Genomic DNA, 21,869 nt, shown 5'->3' on the forward strand with positions numbered 1-21,869 from the left:
AATGAGTTTCAGTCACCTGAGTACTTATTTTTAGTGTGGAAGCAAGTCATCCTCGACCCCGAGGGACTGCCGATGATGATGATGATATATCACACTGGGTGTATTTAATGCAGTCCTCTGTTTAATGGCCCTGGAAGTTGCACGTGGCTCATGAGGAAGACATCGAAGTGAAGAAAAATCTTTTAAGATCTCAGAAAGCAATCTTAATAATGTGTAAAGATCATTCATGGCAAATAAGGTGCAACACTAAGCCTACCTATACCAACATGGCCCCGACCTGCGAGGGTACATCAGCGGCAGGTCGGGACGATAAAAGGAGCGGCCAGTGGCAGCCATGGGCAGCGTGGAGGCGCCAATCTGCGAGGAAACATCAGCGGCAGGTCAGGGCTATAAAAGGAACGGAGAGCGGCGGCCATGGGCAGCGTGGAGGCACACAAGGTACAGTGCGAGCTGGTGCAGGAGGACGACGGCAGCAAGGTCCAGGTCGGTGATTGGAGTATGGGCAGGTACAGCAGGAGCGGCGAGGTCGGGGCGAAGGAGCGGTGAGAGACTGTAGAGGGACATGATCGGGGCCCAGGAGAGGCGTGAGTTCGGGGCCAGGGGCCCAAGGGCAGCACAGGCTAGCCCACACTGCGATATGTGCGCGCACTAGGTCCATGCAGCAGAGTTGGTCTCCAGTTGTCTTGGGTAATCCTTGCCACTGGACCAAGACCTAACTCGGTCAAGCCCGTGTGGTGGTTGATGTGCAACAGCCACCCCGCCCCTCCCACGTTTAAAAAAATCCACACACCGGCATCTTCCACTCGAGGATGTAGTTCGGGTCCTTCATTTGAAACACCAGTGAACTCATCCTTTTTTGGCGTGGAAGCAAGTCATCCTCGTTTCGAGGAACCGCTGCTGCTGCTGCTGATGATGATATCAACGTGTCAGATTTATAATTTAAGTAATGAAGGAGGGAATCAATAAAAATATTACTTACTCGAAGGACCCTGCAATGGTCATTGAACTTCTTGCGGCAGAGTGTGGGTCCTTCAGATGTTGCGATACAAGGCACCTCCTCCGTGATGCTGGTCCAAATGCGACGAAAAACTGCTGGGAGGGGTTTACTTGCACTCCGCCTGTTTAATTCTGCCCATTTCCTTTCCACAGCAGTCACAAGGGCCGCGTTGGCCTCATTGCTAAACTTTCTTGCTTGCTGCCTGCGCCCATCTCCTTCCATCGTGAATGCAATCTAAAAATGGCTGATTCAGGCCTGTGTATTGCGCAGGCGCTCCCTGACAGTTGACCAGATGCGCGGGAAAAAGAAAAAAAATCCCAAAAAATGACATGCGCATGTGGTCAGACTTTTTTTTCCAGTCGCAAATTTCGGCTCAGCTGCACAAACACAGTTGTGCAACACTGGATTTATCGCCATCACTTTTCACCGTTTTAGTGAATTTTGAAAGCTCTGGCTAACGGTACCCCAGCGCTAAAAAAGAATTTCCAATGTGATTATCGCCCAAAAATGGGCAAAATCGCTAGAACCTGAAATTCTAGCCCTTCAAACTTAAAAGGCATTAACCATGTTCTTTTTAGGTTTCATAATCTTTTCTAACACATCACATACTTGGCAAAAATAATTTCAAAAAGACTTTTAAAAATAATTGTTATTAAATGTAAACTTTTCATAAAAACAAGCTTCAGTATCAGGCCCAGATTATATATCCACTATGCATACATTTTTCTGTGGATATACACTTTGAATCAAAATATAAAACATTAAATAATCAAGACAAAAACAAAAAATTGCGGATGCTGGAATCTGAAATAAAAACAGAAAATGCTGGAAATCTCAGCGGGTCATGCAGCATCTGTGGAGAGAAAAACAGAGTTAACGTTTCAGGTCGATGACCGTTTGTCAGAATAATCAAGACAATTTTGTATTGTAGAAAAGACATGAATTTTTTTGAGTAGATGCCTGTTTTGTCTATGCAAATTAACAATTCATTGACTCCATGGCTTTTTCCTGAATTAAATACGTGGGTTCAAACCTATTTTCCTGTTACAGATACATTTGAAAACGAGGAAAGCAGACAGCATTTGAACCCTCATATTTAATGCTATCAAAATAATAAACAGGTCTCTCCCATCTAATGGGTAAAGACACTGCCCCGACTTAGAACAAAGCCACATAGACTAGACACTACCAGATTCAATTACTGGTCTTTACTGAAATAGCATCCCTGCCATTGAACTCAGCCATGGAAATAGTGGCGATGCTACCTTTTCGTATTTAAGGTACAGCAAACCAATTATCAGAGCCTATTGGAGGCTACCTCTGCCTCTCCTCAGTAATCTTTGAATTCACCTTGCTACAGAAATGGGAAAAAGCAATGCCATTTTATTGAAACACATTAGCCAAGAAGGCAGGGCAAGCCTGCCCATCCAGCAAGTGCCTGAAGCACACAACAACTGTCCAGGTACCTGCTAATGTCACAATTCAAATTCTGGGAATATTGAAAATGTGTTCAGTGGCACAAGATATCTGCATACAAGTACTACATCCATGTCTTCAGAACAGTTCTGAAATTTAAAGGTCTACCATTTCAGACACTATCCTGACATCCATGAACTTACTTTTCAAAAAGATTTCATTGCAGCAACATCTCTAATTAGCTGTAAACTGGAATTTGTATCACCTTTTTTGCAGTTCACTGATTAACCAGGCATGTCACTATAGTACCACAGTAGCAAATATTTGTAAGCATTTTAAAAGCCTAGAGAAGAAAAACATACATGATTGCTTACATTTTTGAAACCAAGATTAGATTACTTTCAGTATGATTTTCCTCATTCATTCATTGAAATTGAAACTCCACAGGGAAAAATCTGGGATACTTCAAATTATAAAATGTTACAGCATATTCAGCTAATCAAATCTATGCTGGAATTTCTCTCCACGGGCCACCTAGCCTAAACCCATTCTCTTGCGTGTTTTCAATATTGCTCTTTAAGAAACTACTCATGCACTTTTGAAGAATTTGTGGAGTGCTTCAACACATTCTAACCATCCTCCATGTAATTTTTTTTCTGATACTCCTCTTTCATGCTTTGTAATTATCTTTGCACCCTAGTTAACATCTCATTGACCAGTGGAAACTTACCGAATCATAACCCTTCAGAATCTTAAAGGCCTCTATCACCCCCTAACCTGCTCAGGCTCAATGACAAAGCTCTAAACTTTTCCTCAGAACTGTAACTTTGATTCCTAGAAACATCTGAGCTGAACCTATGCTGCACCTTTTCCATGGCTTTTATTTTCTTCCTGCATTGGGATGCCTAAAACGGCACACCAATAGCGGTCAAACTACAGTACTGAACAAGTTTAACAGGAACACCTTGATTTTGTAGTTAAGGGCATCCAGCAGACTTTGCTGTTGCTTCCTCAATGCTTTCTAGCCTCGTCGCAACCAGATTCTTCGGGAATCCATTTTGAGATATATACCATCAGCCTCTCTGGTAAATAATAATAACGCCCAAGATTCTGCGGCAAGCGAAGCAACATTATATTATCCTGGGTTACCCACCTGGTCCCTGCATCTGGGACATTAAGGGCCAACTGTTGAAGAAACTTCACTACCTGGCTTATGTTATTCACATTTGCTCACACTTGACTTCCATCCCTCTGACCAATTTGTCAACAAATTAAGTTCAGACAGCGATGCATAAACTTTACCTAATGTGCCTGGCATGAAGCCATAAAGATCTGGAGTGGTAACTTCAAATCAACCCTTGAACTCAAGCACAGGTGTTTCAACAACTCCGCTGGAGGAATTTGAACATTCCTCTGAACAAGGAATTGAAATAGTTAAGCCTCATGCTGGGCTGCCGAAAAAAATGCTGAAAAAAAATAAATAAAAACTGGCATTACAAATAAATAGGGGTACGGTAGCATAGTGGTAATGTTAACGGACTAGTAATCCAGAAGCCTGGATGAATGATTCGTAGATAAATTCTTCAAAACTGCATAAGTAGTTTCTTGGTTCAAATCCCACCATTAAAGCTGTGTAAATTCAATTAAATAAATCTGGAATTAAAAAGCTAGTATCAGTAATGGTGAACATGAAACTACCGGATTGTCATAAAACCCCATCTGGTTCACTAATGCCCTTTAAGGAAGGAAATCTGATGTCCTTACCTGGTCTAGCCTGTATGAGACTCCAGACCTACAGCAATGTGGTTAACTCTAAATTGCCCCTCTGAACTGACCGAGCAAGCCACTCACCTGTATTCAAGGTGGCGGCTCACCACCACCTTCTTGAGGGCAATTAGGGCAGGCCAATGAATGAATTAAAAAATTACAAATAAAATTTAACTCCTTAGCTGTAGAAATATGAACCATTTTCAGAAGTAAAATAGCACCAAAACACCCCTCTGTGGGAGACAATAGATTAGCTGCAAGTGATAGGAAATAGAGAACACGTGTCCTAATAAAGCTATGTTTACCCAACAACTTAGGGGTTGGTCACCTGGTTGTTTGAAGCAGGAACTTCTTAAAAGGAAGTATCGATTAGTATGTGTAGGTTGAACAAATAATTACATTCAGATTCATAGGAGCAGGCCCCTCATGCCTGATTAATTCTATCATGGTTGATCTGTGCCTTAACTCCATATCCATATCCCTTGAAATCTCTAAGTAAAAAATATCTGTCGATCTTGGTTTTGAAAGCTCCAATTGTACCAGCATCCACAGCATTGTGGGAAAAAGAATTCCAACTACCCTGTGAAAGGGTGCTTCCTCATTTCCCTCCTAAATGACCTAGTTCTAATTTTAAGATTATGTGCCCCTGGTTCCCCCACCAGAGGAAATAGTTTCTCTGCATCTACCCTATCGAATCCTTTTAACGTTTCAACACCTTGATCAGATCACCCCTCAAACTTCTTTAATCAAGGGAATACAAGCTTAGTTTATGCAACCTGTTCTCATAATTTAAATCTGCAAGTTATGGTATCATTTTGGTAAATCTGCACTGCATCCAATTCAGTGCCAATATATCCTTCCTGAAGTGAAGTGCCCAAAACCAAACGCAGTACTCCAGATGAGGTCTGACCAAGGTTCTATCCAACTGAAGCATTACTTCCTTCCCCTTTGTAATCCAGCCCCCTTGAGATAAAGGCCAACATTCCATTCACCTTTTGATTGCTTTTTGTACCTGTTCTATTCAATGAACCACAAACAAACCACATACAAGACTTTGTTTCAAATGCTGTTATAGAAAATAGGTGCAGGAGTAAGCCACCTACTCACGAGCCTGCACCACCATTCAATAAGATCATGACTGATCATTCACCTCCGTACCCCTTTCCTGCTTTCTTTCCATACCCCTTGATCCCTTTAGTCATAAGGGCCATATCTAACTCCCTCTTGAATATATCCAATGAACTGGCATCAACAAGTCCCTGCGGTAGAAAATTCCACAGGTTAACAACTCTCTGAGTGAAGAAGTTTCTCCTCATCTCAGTCCTAAATGGCTTACCGCTTATCCTTAGACTGTGTCCCCTGGTACTGGACTTCCCCAACATCGGTAACATTCTTCCTGCATCTAACCTGTCCAGTCCTCTCAGAATTTTACATGTTTCTGAGATCCCCTCTCGTCCATCTAAACTCCAGTGAATACAGGTCCAGTTGATCCGGTCTCTCCTCATATGTCAGTCCTGCCATCCCGGGAATCAGTCTGGTGAACCTTCGCTGCACTCCCTCAATTGCAAGAACGTCCTTCCTCAGATTAGACGACCAAAACTGAACACAATATTCCAGATGAGGCCTCACCAAGGCCCTGTACAACTGCAGCAAAACCTCCCTGCTCCTATATTCAAATCCCCTAGCTATGAAGGCCAACATGCCATTTGCCTTCTTCACCGACTGCTGTATCTGCATGCCAACTTTCAATGACTGATGTACCATGACACCCAGGTCTTGTTGCACCTCCTCTTTTCCCAATCTGCTGCCATTCAGATAATATTCTGCCTTCGTGTTTTTGCCACCAAAGTGGATAACCTCACATTTATTCACATTTTACTGCATTTGCCATGCATTTGCCCACTCACCTAATCTGTCCAAGTCACCCTGCAGTCTCTTAGCCTCCTCGTCACAGCTCACACCACCACCCAGCTTAGTGTCATCTGCAAACTTGGAGATATTACACTCAATTCCTTAATTCAAATCATTGATGTATATTGTAAATAGCTGGGGTGCCAGCACTGAGTCCTGCAGCACCCCACCAGTCACTGCCTGCCATTCTGAAAAGGACCCATTAATCCCGACTCTCTGCTTCCTGTCTGCCAACCAGTTCTCTATCCACGTCAGTACATTACCCCCAATATCATGTGCTTTAATTTTGCACACCAATCTTGTGTGGGACCTTGTCAAAAGCCTTTTGAAAGCCAAATACACCACATCCATTGGTTCTCCCCTGTCCACTCTACTAGTTACATCCTCAAAAAATTCCAGAAGATTTGTCAAGCATGATTTCCCTTTCATAAATCCATGCTGACTTGGACCGATCCTGTCACTGCTTTCCAAATGCGCTGCTATTTCATCTTTAATAATTGATTCCAACATTTTCCCCACTAATGATGTCAGGCTAACCGGTCGATAATTACCCGTTTTCTCTTTGCCTCCTTTTTAAAAAGTGGTGTTACATTAGCTCCCCTCCAGTCCATAAGAACGGATCCAGAGTCGATAGACTGTACTTCCTTAAGTACTCTGGGATGCAGACTATCAGGCCCCAGGGATTTAGCGGCCTTCAATCCCAATTTCCCCAACTCAATTTCCCGCCTAATAGGGATTTCCTTCAGTTTCTCCTTCTCACTAGAACCTCGGTCCCCTAGTATTTCCGGAAGGTTATTTGTGTCTTCCTTCGTGAAGACAGAACCAAAGTATTTGTTCAATTGGTCTGCCATTTCTTTGTTCCCCATTATAAATTCATCTGAATCTGACTGCAAAGGACTTACGTTTGTCTTCACTAATCTTTTCCTCTTCACATATCTATAGAAACTTTTGCAATCAGTTTTTATGTTCCCAGGAAGCTTCCTCTCATTCTCTATTGTCCCTCTCCTAATTAAGCATTTTGTCATCCTCTGCTGGATTCTAAATTTCTCCCAGTCCTCAGGTTTGCTGCTTTTTCTGACCAATTTATATGCTTCTTCCTTGGATTTAACACTATCCTTAATTTCCCTTGTTAGCCACAGTTGAGCCACCTTCCCCGTTTTATTTTTACTCCAGACAGGGATTTGCAATTGTTGAAGTTCATCCATGTGATTGTTAAATTTTGCCATTGCCTTTCCACCTTCAACCCTTTAAGTATCATTTGCCAGTCTATTCTAGCCAATTCACGTCTCATACCATCGAAATTACCTTTTCTTAAATTCAGGACCCTAGTCTCTGAATTAACTGTGTCATTCTCCATTCTAATAAAGAATTCTACCATATTATGGTCACTCTTCCCCAAGAGGCCTCGCACAAGATTGCTAATTAGTCCTTTCTCAATACACATCACCCAGTTTAGGATGGCCAGCTCTCTAATTGGTTCCTCGACATATTGGTCTAGAAAACCATCCCCAATACACTCCAGGAAATCCTCCTGCACCGTATTGCTACCAGTTCGGTTATCCCAATCTATATGCAGATTAAAGTCGCCCATGATAACTGCTATACCTTGATTGCACGCATCCCTAATTTTGTGTTTGATACTGTCCCCAACCTCTGTTTGGTGGTCTGTACACAACTCCCACTAGCGTTTTCTGACCTTTGGTATTCCGCAACTCCACCCATACAGATTCCACATCATCTAAGCTAACGTCCTTCCTTACTATTGCGTTAATTTCCTCTTTAACCAGCAACGCTACCCACCTCCTTTTCCTTTCTGTCTATCGTCCCTGAATGTTGAATACTCCTGGACGTTGAGTTCCCAGCCTTGGTCACCCTGGAGCCATGTCTCCATGATGCCAATTATATCATATTCGTTAATTGCTGCCTGTGCAGTTAATTCGTCCACCTTATTACAAATACTCCTTGCATTGAGGCACAGAGCCTTCAGGCTTGTCTTTTAACACACGTTGCCCCTTTAGAATTTTGCTGAAATGTGGCTCCTTTTGATTTTTGCCTTGGGTTTCTCTGCCCTCCACTTTTACTTTTCTTCTTTCTATCTTTTGCTTCCGCCCCCATTCTACTTCCCTCTGTCTCTCTGCATCGGTTCCCCTGCCATATTAGTTTAACCACCCCCCCCAACAGCACTAGCAAACACTCCCCCCTAGGACATTGGTTCCGGTTCTGCACAGGTGCAGACCGTCCAGTTTGTACTCGTCCCACCTCCCCCAGAACCGGTTCCAATGTCCCAGGAATTTGAATCCCTCCCTTTTGCACCACTCCTCAAGCCACATGTTCATCTGAACTTTCCTGCGATTCCTACTCTGACTAGCACGTGGCACTGGTAGAAATCCTGAGATTACTACCTTTGAGGTCCTACTTTTAAATTTAATTTAGTTCCCTAAATTCATCTTGTAGGACCTCATCCTGTTTTTTTAACCTATGTCGTTGGTACCTATATGCACCATGACAACTGGCTGTTCACCCTCCTCCTCCAAAATGTCCTGCAGCCGCTCTGAGACATCCTTGAGCCTTGCACCAGGGAGGCAACATACCATCCTGGAGTCTCGATTATGGCCACAGAAACATCTATCCATTCCCCTAACAATAGAATCCCTTACCACTATAGCTCTCCCACACTTTTTCCTGCCCTCCTGTGCAGCAGAGCCACCCACGGTGCCACAAACTTGGCTGCTGCTGCCCTCCCCTGATGAGTCATCTCCCCCAACAGTACCCAAAGCGGTGTATCTGTTTTGGAGGGGAATGATCGCAGGGGACCCCTGCACCACCTTCCTTGCACTGCTCTTCCAGCTGGTCACCCATCCCCTCTCTGTCTGTGTAACCTTTACCTGCGGTATAACCAGCTCACTAAACGTGCTATTCACGTCATCCTCAACATCGCGGATGCTCCAGAGTGAATCCACCCGCAGTTCCAGTGCCGCAATGCGGTCTGTCAGGAGCTGCAGCCGGGTACACTTCCCGCACAGGTAGTCGTCAGGGACACTGGAAGCGTCCGAGTTCCCACATAGCACAGGAGGAGCATGACACGTGTCCGAGCTCTCCTGCCATGACTTAACCGTTGGTTTTGTTTTCAAATGAGTACTCTATCCATCTCAAATCATGTAGCTGCATCAGGCAACTGCTACACTTTTCATTCCTAACTATTAGCTTCCCACCTAATGTCAAGTTTCATCTAATGATCGAGAATCAGTCTCAAGTAAAATTAGACATAAATAAAATGATGATGCCAAGTTTCCAGGTTTGCACAATTTAATTTAAAAATATATACAGAAAAATACATTCTTCATTCTGGTCAACAATGCCAAGCGTTCCTAAGTCACATATGGTGCAGGTCAGAGCCCACAGTCTATCCCATATTGTGCTGAATGAATGCTGCCCCAACCTCACCAAAGTATCGCTTAAAGCACTGTACAATCATAAGAAGTGTTAATTTGAACTGCATTTGCATCTGGTTTGTGTTACCAGTAAAGCATTTCAAACAAATAAAAAATATACAATGTATACTTTAAATCCATACAATCAATGCTCACTGTTTATGTTAGTACTTGCAATACCAAGTTATGATTGCATGTGCAGAACTATCCTAGATCATGTAAAAGACATTTTTGTCCTACCTTTCCTTCCAAGTTAAGCTGCTGCATTTCTTGGTCACTATTTCCAATCCCAATAAATGCACATGGTTGTGATTCTTGTTCATTGCATCCATCTCGTTCCATTTGATCTTTCTTTTTCTTCCATCCACTGCCCATTAGATATACACATGGAGGGGGGCAGAAAAATCTACAACATAAAGCACTCTTAAGAATTTTCAACTGATGTGCAAAATATTAGCCTCTGAATTGAAATAAATGACTAGCATTCGCACTCTATGGCACTTAGTATCAGTCTCTTCCACTTATCTCCACAACTTAATAAATGCCGACATCGTCACCGTTAACAATCTGCATTTACATTAGCCAATTCAAATGTGTCAAAATATTGAATACAGTCACTCAACCACATTTCGAAAGTTATACTACCGAACCACTTTCCTCTGATCTTTACTGATGTTGCTAAACAATTAGTGCTATGACGCAACTCTATATAGCATACAAATATTTTCTCTTAAGTGTAAATAAAAATTTCAATAGCATTTTGACAGGCACACATGTATCGTTTTAGCAGTTTTGCCTGATCACGACAGACTAATGAAGTGCCATTTTTTTTTTACTGGTTGAACGACTAACACTATTGCACACTCTTTTGTGGCTCTACAATACAGTGCAGCTAAGGTCTGTTATAACATTTTAAAGCAAAGCAGATTGCTTTGCCAAACCAACTTACTAAATGAATCGTCAGAAGCTTGGCACAAAGAACGGTTAGTCAAGTATTATTTTTAAATGTTATTCTCTAAACACAACCAGTCAAATTTGTACGTTTTTTTGTATGTACTGCACTATTGCTGCTTGTATCACACGTTTTAACCTTCAGTACTGCATATTTGTAAATGTACTCCATGGTGACAAAGTAAATCAATGCGAATAACCTAGGTCAGCAAATCCCAATAGCAACAATTTTTAAGTATGACTCGTTACACACAAGAACAGTCAACCAATATGCTGAAAAGAAAATTAAGTTTACCTTTTAAACTACTAATACTACTTTTTAAATAAAATACTAAATCAAAATATACTACCTTGGACATCCACGAAAGCAAATTAATTCTAATAAAAAATTGGACTCAGGATACAAATGAATAAAAAGATTAAATTTAAAAGTGCAAATCAGTGAGTTGTTTTAACTCGTCTAACTAGATACCACAAGACCTTACTGCATTGCTTACTCCTGCAGCTGTCTTGTGGCTCTAATCTTCAGGACTTTCCACACACAATCTGACTATCACACCTTTGACCTTTTCACCGGTGTTTTCGTAGTTGGCAACCATCCTCATGACTTTGAGGATACCGATCTTCAGCTGTATAGTACACATATCTCTATAGTTAAAAAGACTTCAGTATGTGTGCACCTCCTGTAAAGCTCCATGTGTCAGCATTTTGAGTAATGTCAACAATTTTAACAAAAACTGCCTACATAAACATTCACAATGGCAATTTGCAGTCGCTGTGTACTTGCAGGCTTCTCACCACTGGGGCCCCCGTGGTGAACAGCCATTTCCGATTCCCAGCTCCCCTGCTCTTTGGCCTCCTCACGCTTCTGGACCCGTTCTTTGGCTCACTCCTCTTTTGGCCCCGACTCCATCTCTTCCAGGCTTCATACTCTTCGTCTACCCTACTCTAATCTAGGAGTGCCAAGTTAAAAAAAATTGCATCGTCCCTGTCATAAGGCCAGAAACTCAGGCATAAACCAACTCAGCTGAAGGCATAGCTGCCTTGTGCCTGGCTCATCGTGTCTTACATTCCCACTGACCCTTACGGCCACCTCTACTAACCAACTCTCCCTGGCCTTTGTATCCTCTATCCTGATGAGCAATGTCACAGAACATCCACTTGCTGTTTGTTACAATTTTGCCAGTAGTTCAAACATCAAATTTAAATAAAAATGATCTACAGTACAACCTGTAATTTGGAGCTTAAACAGCAAGGCTCAGGTGTCACACCTGGCTGTATCTTTTAACTATTAGGTATGTATTCTAAGTATATTTACATCTCAGTTCTTCCAGTCCGGTGTGGTGCCGATGCCCTTCAAGCTCAACCCCCCACCTACAAAAGTCAATTACTCTAGGTTACGTGGACGCTAAGTTTTACTTAAATGTATATTGATTTTGAAACTTGTCTCCGAAGGTTGAGTTTTATTTTAAATTTCCTGCACTTTTCAAACACTTTACAGAAACAGAATTCTCTACAAGGATACCAGATAACATAAATGCTTAGGCTTTGCTACAAGGGTGGATATAAAAGGTTACTGCACAAGATCAAAGTTCACGGGGTTGGGGGTAATATATTAGCATGGATAGAGGATTGGCTAACTAACAGAAAACAGAGAGTCTGGATAAATGGGTAATTTTCCGGTTGGCAAACAGTAACTAGTGGGGTGCCGCAGGGATCAGTGCTGGGGCCTCAACTATTTACAATCTATATTAATGACTTGGATGAAGGAACTGAGTAATGTAGCCAAGTTTGCTGATGATACAAAGATGGGTATGAAAGCAAATTGTGAGGAGGACACAAAAAATCTGCAAAGGTATATAGGCAGGCTAAGTGAGTTGGCAAAAATTTGGCAGATGGGATATACTGTGGGAAAATGTGAGGTTACCCAGTTTGGCAGAAAAAATAGAAGAGCAAATTATAATTTAAATGGAGAAAAATTGCCTGAGCAACCTGGGGGGTCCTTGTGCATGAAATACAAAAAGTGAATACTTGCTGTACCTGCATAATCAGGAAGGCAAATGTAATGTTGGCCTTTATTGCAAAAGCAGAGAAGTCCTGCTACAACTGTACATAGTATTGGTGAGGCCATGCCTGGAGTACTCTGTACAGTTTTGGTCTCCGTATTTAAGGAAGGATATACTTGCATTGAAGGCTGTTCAGAGAAGGTTCACGAGGTTGATTCTGGAGATGAGGGGGTTGATTTAAGATAGGTTGAGTAGGTTGGACCTATACTCATTGGAGTTGAGAAAAACGAGAGGAGATCTTATTGAAACATATAAGATAAATGAGGGGGTTCGACAAGGTGGATACAGAGAGGATATTTCCACTCATAGGGGGAACTAAAACTAGAGAACGTAGTCTCAGAATAAGGGGCCGCCCATTTAAAACTGAGATGAGGAGGAATTTCTTCTCTGAGGGTTGTAAATCTATGCAATTCTCTGCCCCAGAGAGCTGTAGAGGCTGGGTCTTTGAATATATTTAAGGAGGAGATAGACAGATTTTTGCACGATAGGGGAATGAAGAGTTATGGGAGCGGACAGGGAAGTGGAGCCGAGTCCATGATCAGATCAGCCATGATCTTATTGAATGGCAGAGCAGGCTCAAGGGGCCAGGTGGCCTACTCCTGCTACTATTTCTTATGTTCTTATGTTCTAATTTATGTACATAGTTCCAATATTTCTCATTACAAATTACTCATCAGTGGTCATTAAACAACAGAACAGCATAACTAACAAAAAACAGAGAGTTGGGATAAATGGTTCATTCTCTAGTTGGCAATCAGTAACTAGTGGGGTGCAGTGCTGGGACCCCAACTATTTACAATCTATATTAACGACTTGGAAGGAGGGACCGAGTGTAACATAGCTAAGTTTGTTGACGATACAAAGATGGGAGGAAAAGCAGTATGCGAGGACACAAAAAATCTGCAAAAGGACATAGACAGGCTAAGTGAGTGGGCAAAAATTTGGCAGATGGAGTATAATTTTGGAAAGTGTGAGGTCATGCACTTTGGCAGAAAAAAAAATCAAAGAGCAAGTTATTATTTAAATGGGGAAAGATTGCAAAGTGCTGCACGTACAGCAAGTGATCAAGAAGGCCAATGGAATCTTGGCCTTTATTGCAAAGGGGATGGAGTATAAAAGCAGGCAAGTCTTGCTACAACTATACAGGCTATTGGTGATGCCACACCTGGAATACTGCATCCAGTTTTAGTTTCCATATTTACGAAAGGATATACTTGCTTTGGAGTCAGTTCAGGGAAGGTTCACTAGGTTGATTCTGGAGATGAGGGGGTTGACTTATGAGGAAAGGTCGAGTAAGTTGGGCCTCTACTCATTGGAATTCAGAAGAATGAGAGGTGATCTTATCGAATCGTATAAGATTATGAGGGAACTTGACAAGGTGGATGCGGATAGGATGTTCCCACTGATGGGGGAGACTAGAACTAGAGGGCATGATCTTAGAATACGGGGCCGCCCATTTAAAACTGAGATGAGAAGAAATTTCTTCTGAGGGTTGTAAATCTGTGGAATTTGCTGCCTCGGAGAGCTGTGGAAGCTGGGTCATTGAATACATTTTAGAAAGAAAGAGACAGTTTCTTAAACGATAAGGGGATAAGCAGTTATGGGGAGCGGGCGGGGAAGTGGAGCTGAATCCATGATCAGATCAGCCATGATCTTATTGAATGGCAGAGCAGGCTCGAGGGGCCGTATGGCCTACTCCTGTTCCCATTTCTTACTTTCCTATGCAACAAAGGATGTCAAAGTGAGGTGATTTCATGTTGATGTTAATCACACTACTCAATAAAATGGAGTATTGTGCTTAACCCTCAGACAATTTCCTTCAGAGTGCATAACAAGTTGCTCTACCCAAGCTTCCCATTGCATACTTTGATCCTTTTAGGCATCTACACTGGAAGCTGTCGAGCTTCTTTTGGATGGCTTTGTTGCCACATTTCTGCTCCATATTGGAGCAGCCTGCATATTGAACTTAAAAATTCTCCATTGTTTTTTCTCCTATCACATTTGATTTCAGGTCTATGCAATGCCTGATTTTCAATCGCAATGCCAAAAAGTATATGGAACAAAATGGAGGCTTGTCTGATCCCAGTTGTTATATTGTACCGTTCACATGGTCATGCTAATGGCTTTCCGAGGTAACCAATACATGGAGAATCGACTATAGCGAATTTCTACTGACACTATCAAATGCCTTCTGAAAGTTCACAAAATTCAGTATCACTGATAACTGCCATTTTTTGCTTTGCCCAGTGGTATTACGAAAATAAAGTTCTCGTCAATGCAAGATGTGTTTTGTCAAAACAAACAGCTTTTCTCTGAGTCTGCCATTAATGGGTGCACTAATTCTGTTGAGGATAATGGTACAGAAGAGTTTTCCAGGGACAGAGAGTGATCACAAAGAAACTTGCAAAAGACTTTAAACACCACAGCGAAGCTCCTGTCAAAAATAATGGCGTACCTGTCACCAAACCAGAACATGCAAGGAGGAAGACGACGACATAGCACTTCCACGAAATCTCAACAGACCACTGGAATCAACTTTAACTCAATTGAGATGACTGAACTGGATGTCAATTATGGCAAAATTGCAATGCATAAGCTGAGATCCACCATAACTAACTTAAAGAACAAGTTACATGGAGATCAAATGTGTGTGGAATTATTCAAAGAAAGCAAAGATGAAAACTTGACGACCGACCTCTATTTCATTTGGTCTGGGAAAATGAATATCAAAGGTTTGGACAAAAGGATCATCAAGATTCCCAATAAGTGGGTGGACTTATCGTTATCCTCCAGTTTTCACCTCGCCATGCCAGAAAAGTTTTAAAATAATAATTTGATTAAAGACCATTCTTTGGTATGATGGTCATCATTCTTTAAATGTACTAATAGCCCTTTCAAAAGGGGGCTGGGGGCATGGGGAGTAGGAAGAAAGAAAATATATACTGGAGCCTTCTTTTGAAAAGAATTCATTAAATTTGTCTGCATATCTTCAGACTTCTGTAAAGTATTTAACCAGAAATGTCTATGGAATTGGAGGGAGCAGCGGCAAGAGAAACATAGAAAATAGGTGGAGGAGTAGGCCATTCTGCCCTTCGAACCTGCACCGCCATTCAATAAGATCATGGCTGATCATTCCTTCAGTACCCGTTTCCTGCTTTCTCTCCATGCCCCTTGATCCCCTTAGCCGTAAGGGCCATATCTAACTCCCTCTTGAATATATCCAATGAACTGGCATCAACAACTCTCTGCAGCAGGGAATTCCATAGGTTAACAACTCTGAGTGAAGAAGTTTCTCCTCATCTCAGTCTTAAATGGCCTAACCCTTATCCTAGGACTATGTCCCCTGATTCTGGACTTCTCCAACATCGGGAACATTCTTCCCACATTTAACCTGCCCAGTCCCGTCAGAATCTTAAACTTTTCTACGAGATCCCCTCGCATCCTTCTAAACTCCAGTGAATAAAAGCCCAGTTGATCCAGTCTCTCCTCATATGACAATCCCGCCATCCCCGGAATCAGTTTGATGAACCTTCGCTGTACTCCCTCAATAGCAAGAACGTCCTTCCTCAGATTAGGAGAGCAAAACTGTATTCCAGGTGAGGCCTCACTAAGGCCCTGTACAACTGCAGTAAGACCTCCGTGCTCCTATACTCAAATCCCCTAGCTATGAAGGCCAACATACTATTTGCCTTCTTCACCGCCTGCTGTACCTGCATGCCCACTTTCAGTGACTGACGAACCGTGACACCCAGGTCTCGTTGCACCTCCCCTTTTCCTAATCTGCTGCCATCCAGATAATATTCTGCCTTCGTGTTTTTGCCACCAAAGTGGATAACCTCACATTTATCCACATTATACTGCATCTGACATACATTTGCCCACTCACCTAACCTGTCCAAGTCACCCTGCAGCCTCTTAGCGTCTCCCTCACAGCTCACACTGCCACCCAGTTTAGTGTCATTTGCAAACTTGCAGATATTACACTCAATTCCTTCATCTAAATCGTTAATGTATATTGTAAAAAGCTGGGGTCCCAGCACTGAGGCACTCCACTAGCCACTGCCTGCCATTCTGAAAAGGACCCGTTTATCCCTACTCTCTGCCAACCAGTTCTCTATCCACGTCAGTACATTACCCCCAATACCATGCGCTTTGATTTTGCACACCAATCTCTTGTGTGGGACCTTGTCAAAAGCCTTTTGAAAGTCCAAATACACCACATCCACTGGTTCTCCCTTGTCCACTCTGCTAGTTACATCCTCAAAAAATTCCAGAAGATTCGTCAAGCATGATTTCCCTTTCGTAAATCCATGCTGACTTGGTCCGATCCTGTCACTGCTATCCAAGGAGGGAACACACTGATTTCGGGGTTCAGGTATTCAAGACTTTAAAAGATAGATGCAAAAACTGATCAAGGCAGTCTGTTTAGTGCTGGGCTTCATAACAAATAGGTATAGAAATAAAACTAAGAAATGACTACAATTGTACAGATTGTTGGGCAGATCTCATTTGGCACACCTTAGAAAGGGCATAATGGTCCTAGAAGTAATTCAGCAGTGATTTATCATAACACCTGGGAGAAAGAGACTGGTTACATTTGGATCATATTGCTGGACATTAGGAGATTAATTAAGGCATAAACTGATTAATTTGTTTAAAACAATGAAGGGAATTGACAGGTTACTTGGAGAATGGCTCTTCTTCCCTCTAGTAGGGGATACAGAGCAATGGGAGCTATTCTTATAAGTATAGTTAAGCCCATTAAAAGCATTTTCAGGAAAACCTATTCACAAAGAAATGGGACATTGTAGAATGTCTTGCTCCAGAAGGCCACAGCAAAGTGACTAGCAGTGAAAAGTTGTTTTTCAGATTGGATGGGAGTATAGTTCTTTCAAAGAGTCGGTACAGGCACGATGGGCTGAATGACTTCCATCTGTGCTGTATGATTGGATGCAAAGTTAATTGAAATGCTTAAAATAGAGAATAAATACTTACCGGTAGTTGAGAAATAGAATATTAGGAAATATTTGTAGAAAAGGCAAGGAATTGTCATTAAAGTAAAGCTGCCATGACAACAAAATTGGCAGAGCAGACTCGATGGGCTACACGGCTTTCTCCTGTTCCCATGGTCCTCACCTACTCAATGTGCCTTCAAGTCTTACTTGCGAGCTGAAGTCCACATACAATGCTGCCTCCTGTTCGTGTTACATTAACGATTTGGATGAAGGAATTGAGTGCAATATCTCAAAGTTTGCAGATGAGACTAAGCTGGGTGGCGGTGAGAGCTGTGAGGGGGACCCTAAGAGGCTGCAGGGTGACTTGGACAAGTTAGGTGAGTGGGCAAATGCATGGCAGATGTAGTATAATGTGGATAAATGTGAGGTTATCCATTTTGGGGGCAAAAACACAAAGGCAGATTATCTGAATGGCAGATTAGGAAAAGGGGAGGTGCAACGAGACCTGGGTGCCATGGTTCATCAGACATTGAAGGTTGGCATGCAGGTACAACAGGCGGTGAAGGCGGCAAATGGTATGTTGGCCTTCATAGCTAGGGGATTTGAGTATAGGAGCAGGGAGGTCTTACTGCAGTTGTACAGGGCCTTAGTGAGGCCTCACCTGGAATAGTGTGTTCAGTTTTGGTCTTCTAATCTGAGGAAGGATGTTCTTACTATTGAGGGAGTGCAGCGAAGGTTCGCCAGACTAATTCCAGGGATGGCTGTACTGTCATATGAGTTGAGACTGAATTAACTGGGCCTTTATTCACTGGAGTTTAGAAGGATGAGAGGGGATCTCAAAGAAACATATAGGATTCTGACGTGACTGGACAGGTTAGATGCAGGAAGAATGTGCCCGATGTTGGGGAAGTTCAGAACCAGGGGACATAGTCTTAGGATAAGGGGCAGGCCATTTAGGACTGAGATGCGGAGAAACTTCTTCACTCAGTTGTTAAACTGTGGAATTCCCTGCCACAGAGTTGTTGATGCCAGTTCATTGGATATATTCAAGAGGAGTTAGATATGGCCCTTCGGGCTAAGGGGATCAAGGGGTATGGAGAGAAAGCAGGAAAGTGGTACGGAGGGAATGATCAGCCATGATCTTATTGAATGGTGGTGCAGGCTCAAAGGGCCGAATGGCTTACTCCTGCACCTATTTTGTATGTTTCTATGTTTAACTATCACAGCCTCTCCTATACTCACTGGTTTATTCTTACCACGGTTAGAATATATTCAACTACAAGCAAAATCCTGTTCAGAAAGCAATTGTCAATTCTTTCCACTGAATGAAGATTACAAAGCAATGACAAGTTCCTGAAGATGAAAAAGGAGGAAATAAAGCTGCAAGCCAGTAGTGAGTGCAGACATTTTAGATACAGGAAGTTGAGGTGCAGCTGTCGCAGCTCCTGTATTCCTGCCACGAACCTGCGAGCCTGGTTTAAATGCTGGCAACTCATGCTGTTACTCTATTCAGGATTTAGCCTTCACCATAGACACAGTTCATGCAGTGCTATGGTTGCAACAGGAGCAAAGGGAGTAATTTGCTGCTGTTAAGAAAAGGAAGTGTCACATTTTGTGTAAATGTGTTGCAAGGTCATGGGTTCAAGCCCCATTCCAGAGACATTAGTACAGAATTTAGGTTGATATTTCAGTACGTGAGGGAGTGCTACACTATCGTAGATGACACCCCATCTGCCCTCTTAGGTGGATGTAAATGACCTCATTGTAATATTCGAAGAAGAGCAGGGGAGTTCTGTGTCCTGGCCAATATTTATTCCTCAACCATCACAAATAGTAGCCATTTATCTCATTTTTGTTCATGTGAGGTTGCTGTTCACTAATAGCTATCAGGTTTTCTTTACTTCAAAAGTACTTAATTAACTGAAGTGCTTTCTTGACATCAAGGATTGAAAAGAGCTATATGAATGCAAGTCCATTTAAAATATAAAATTGAGTCTTTATCTTTAAGCATGCTCGACAATTACAGTAAACCCATTAAGTTTTCTTTGAAAACAATTGGGATGGGTAAAAGGAGAATTTTTTTTTGGTTTTCATATACAGCCGATGCAAATGATAAAAATGGAATGGATCAAGTTTAAATGGAGTATAATTGTTATTTTATCCTCCACAGTATAGCCATTCTAAATAGGTTACTGCATCAATTCTGTCTACTTTCACATCCTTAGCAATCTGAACCCGGAGTCATTTTCCTTATTTAGGACCGCAAGTCATTTTGCTATCGTTTCTTAAGCTGAACCCCTTTCCTGAAACCATACTGTTGAGGTAAGCAATTCAGGCTGCTTATTCTGGTGATCAACTTTTCCAAAGAGTGCAACACATCAGAGTTGGCCCCCAGTTATAAAAATACTAACATTGAAGTGTAGGATCATCCACTACATACTAACTGCACACAAACTACTGTAGAACTTGCATACAAGGCATAAGACAAAATTACAGAAACAATCCACAAGATTATAGAACAAAGATCACAAATGTTCTACCCATTAAAGTTTTTATTTTCATATCAACTTCTATGTGTATAATCCTTAGCGTAATAAGGTGCTTCACAGATTAAGTGTATAGAAAATGAATACCAAGCCAGCTTAAGAGGGGTAGCCAGTTGTTTGGTCAGAAAGATAAGTTCTGAGGTTTTGGCTAAGAATTCTATGGATAGGACCGCAGCAGCTGAAGACCCTGTCACTGATGATGTGAAGGTGGGGAGAGAGCCATACAAGAGGGCAAAGCACTGGAATGTGTGGTTCAGGTGGAGAGAGTGAGAGAGAAAAAAAGAGGGGAGCATCCATTATGCACTAGGTGCTTTTAATTTTGTGCTCTTCAAAACAGGACAGAGCGAAGATGCAGGCTGTACCAAGGGGAGAACAAGGGAGGGAGACAGTGATAGTTATGCATTAAGCCAAACAACAATAGGGGTGTCATAACAAGCAGGGCCCGTGGCTAGGCATTAAGAATTTCTACAGTACAAGTCTAAATTACTTAGCGGAAAGATTTTTCAATGGCCAGATGGTAAAAAGTGCGATTTGAAGAGGGTTGGGAATGTTGATGATAACTGAAATGAGTAAGTAGTCAGTTAGAACCGATAGGTGCAGAGAGGCTGCGTTAGATGGTGAGATTGAAGGATTGCCAATGATATGGGTAAGGGAATTAAGGACAAGATGCGAGAGAGGATAGGATGGGGGTGAAATCAAATGGGACAAGACAGGGAAAGGAGAGTAGAGGTGAAGATTGGATTACCCAGGATAAGTCAGTGCAGAGGGGAGAGAAAGGAGGACATCTCGAGGAAGCTGGCATGGGGATGGTAGCTAAAAAGTATTTCAAATGAAATGCAAAGGATGTAATGAGGTATATAAAATGTACAACACAGAAACAGATCATTCGGCCCAACTGGTCCACATCGCTGTTTATGCTCCACATGAGCCTCCTTATGTGCTCTTCAAGGGGAATTTTAATCTGGGATGCCATCAGGAGAGAAGATAGGTCAATCAGGAAGAGGATGAGCAAGATCTGGATGTTGGAAAAGGAGAGGCATGAAAAATGGCATGGCTAGATGAGGGATGGTAAGATGCAGGAAGGGCTGAACAAGGTATCCAGCATCTTGCACCTGGAGCAGCAGCCAAGGTGTGTTCACAAATTGACATTAAACCAGATTTATGAGTATGACAGATTTTAGGTAGGGGTCTGAAACTAAGATTACAGAAGAGATAATGATATTCCAGAATTACAGATCAAAGGCCAAAGGCCAAAAGGCAGTGGTGGATAGTATGGGTTTAAAATTACAGTATCACTCTAACGGTATCCTAAACAAATTCTAAATTCACTTAGAATAAATTGCTAATGCCACCACAGTTTTCAGCGAGAAATCATAACTTTATAATATTGCTCACATAAATACACCAAACACCATCTTATGGTAATATACAATTGCCTGGAAATTGCGGTCAGGGGCTTGCCACCGAAAACTCCGTACTTTTCTGCTGTCCTGGACCTGCAAGCATACGCGGTTCGCAAGTGCCCCAGGATCATATGGGCCAGACCGACCAATCACAAAGGGGGATTCCCATTATGTTTATGGGATTCCATTTGTATACATAAGCATAATAGAAATTACCTAATAAATACAATTTCACAACACTGATATAAAAATAAATAATCGCAGGTTCAAAAATTAAAATATCCTTTAACCATTTAAAATAAAAAATTGAAAAATAAATGTAAACATTTTTAAAAGGAGAAAAATAAACTAATTTTAAATGTGAGTGAATGTTTAAATCATTTTTAAAAATGCATTTTAACATCTATTTTAACCGTTAAAAGAAGG

General features: G+C 41.9%; 1 protein-coding gene across 2 annotated transcripts in view; it reads right to left on the bottom strand.

Moving 5' to 3' along the window:
- Positions 1-21,869, bottom strand: part of rbpjb (recombination signal binding protein for immunoglobulin kappa J region b) — a 148,420-nt gene that overhangs the window by 60,289 nt on the left and 66,262 nt on the right. For both annotated transcript variants that reach the window (XM_070870700.1, XM_070870702.1), the window contains one exon: positions 9,763-9,928. In XM_070870700.1, the coding sequence (XP_070726801.1) occupies positions 9,763-9,928 (166 nt within the window). The remainder of the gene's footprint in view (positions 1-9,762; positions 9,929-21,869) is intronic.

This window comes from Pristiophorus japonicus, chromosome 2 (genome assembly GCF_044704955.1).
Source record: "Pristiophorus japonicus isolate sPriJap1 chromosome 2, sPriJap1.hap1, whole genome shotgun sequence".
Lineage (NCBI taxonomy): Eukaryota > Metazoa > Chordata > Chondrichthyes > Pristiophoridae > Pristiophorus > Pristiophorus japonicus.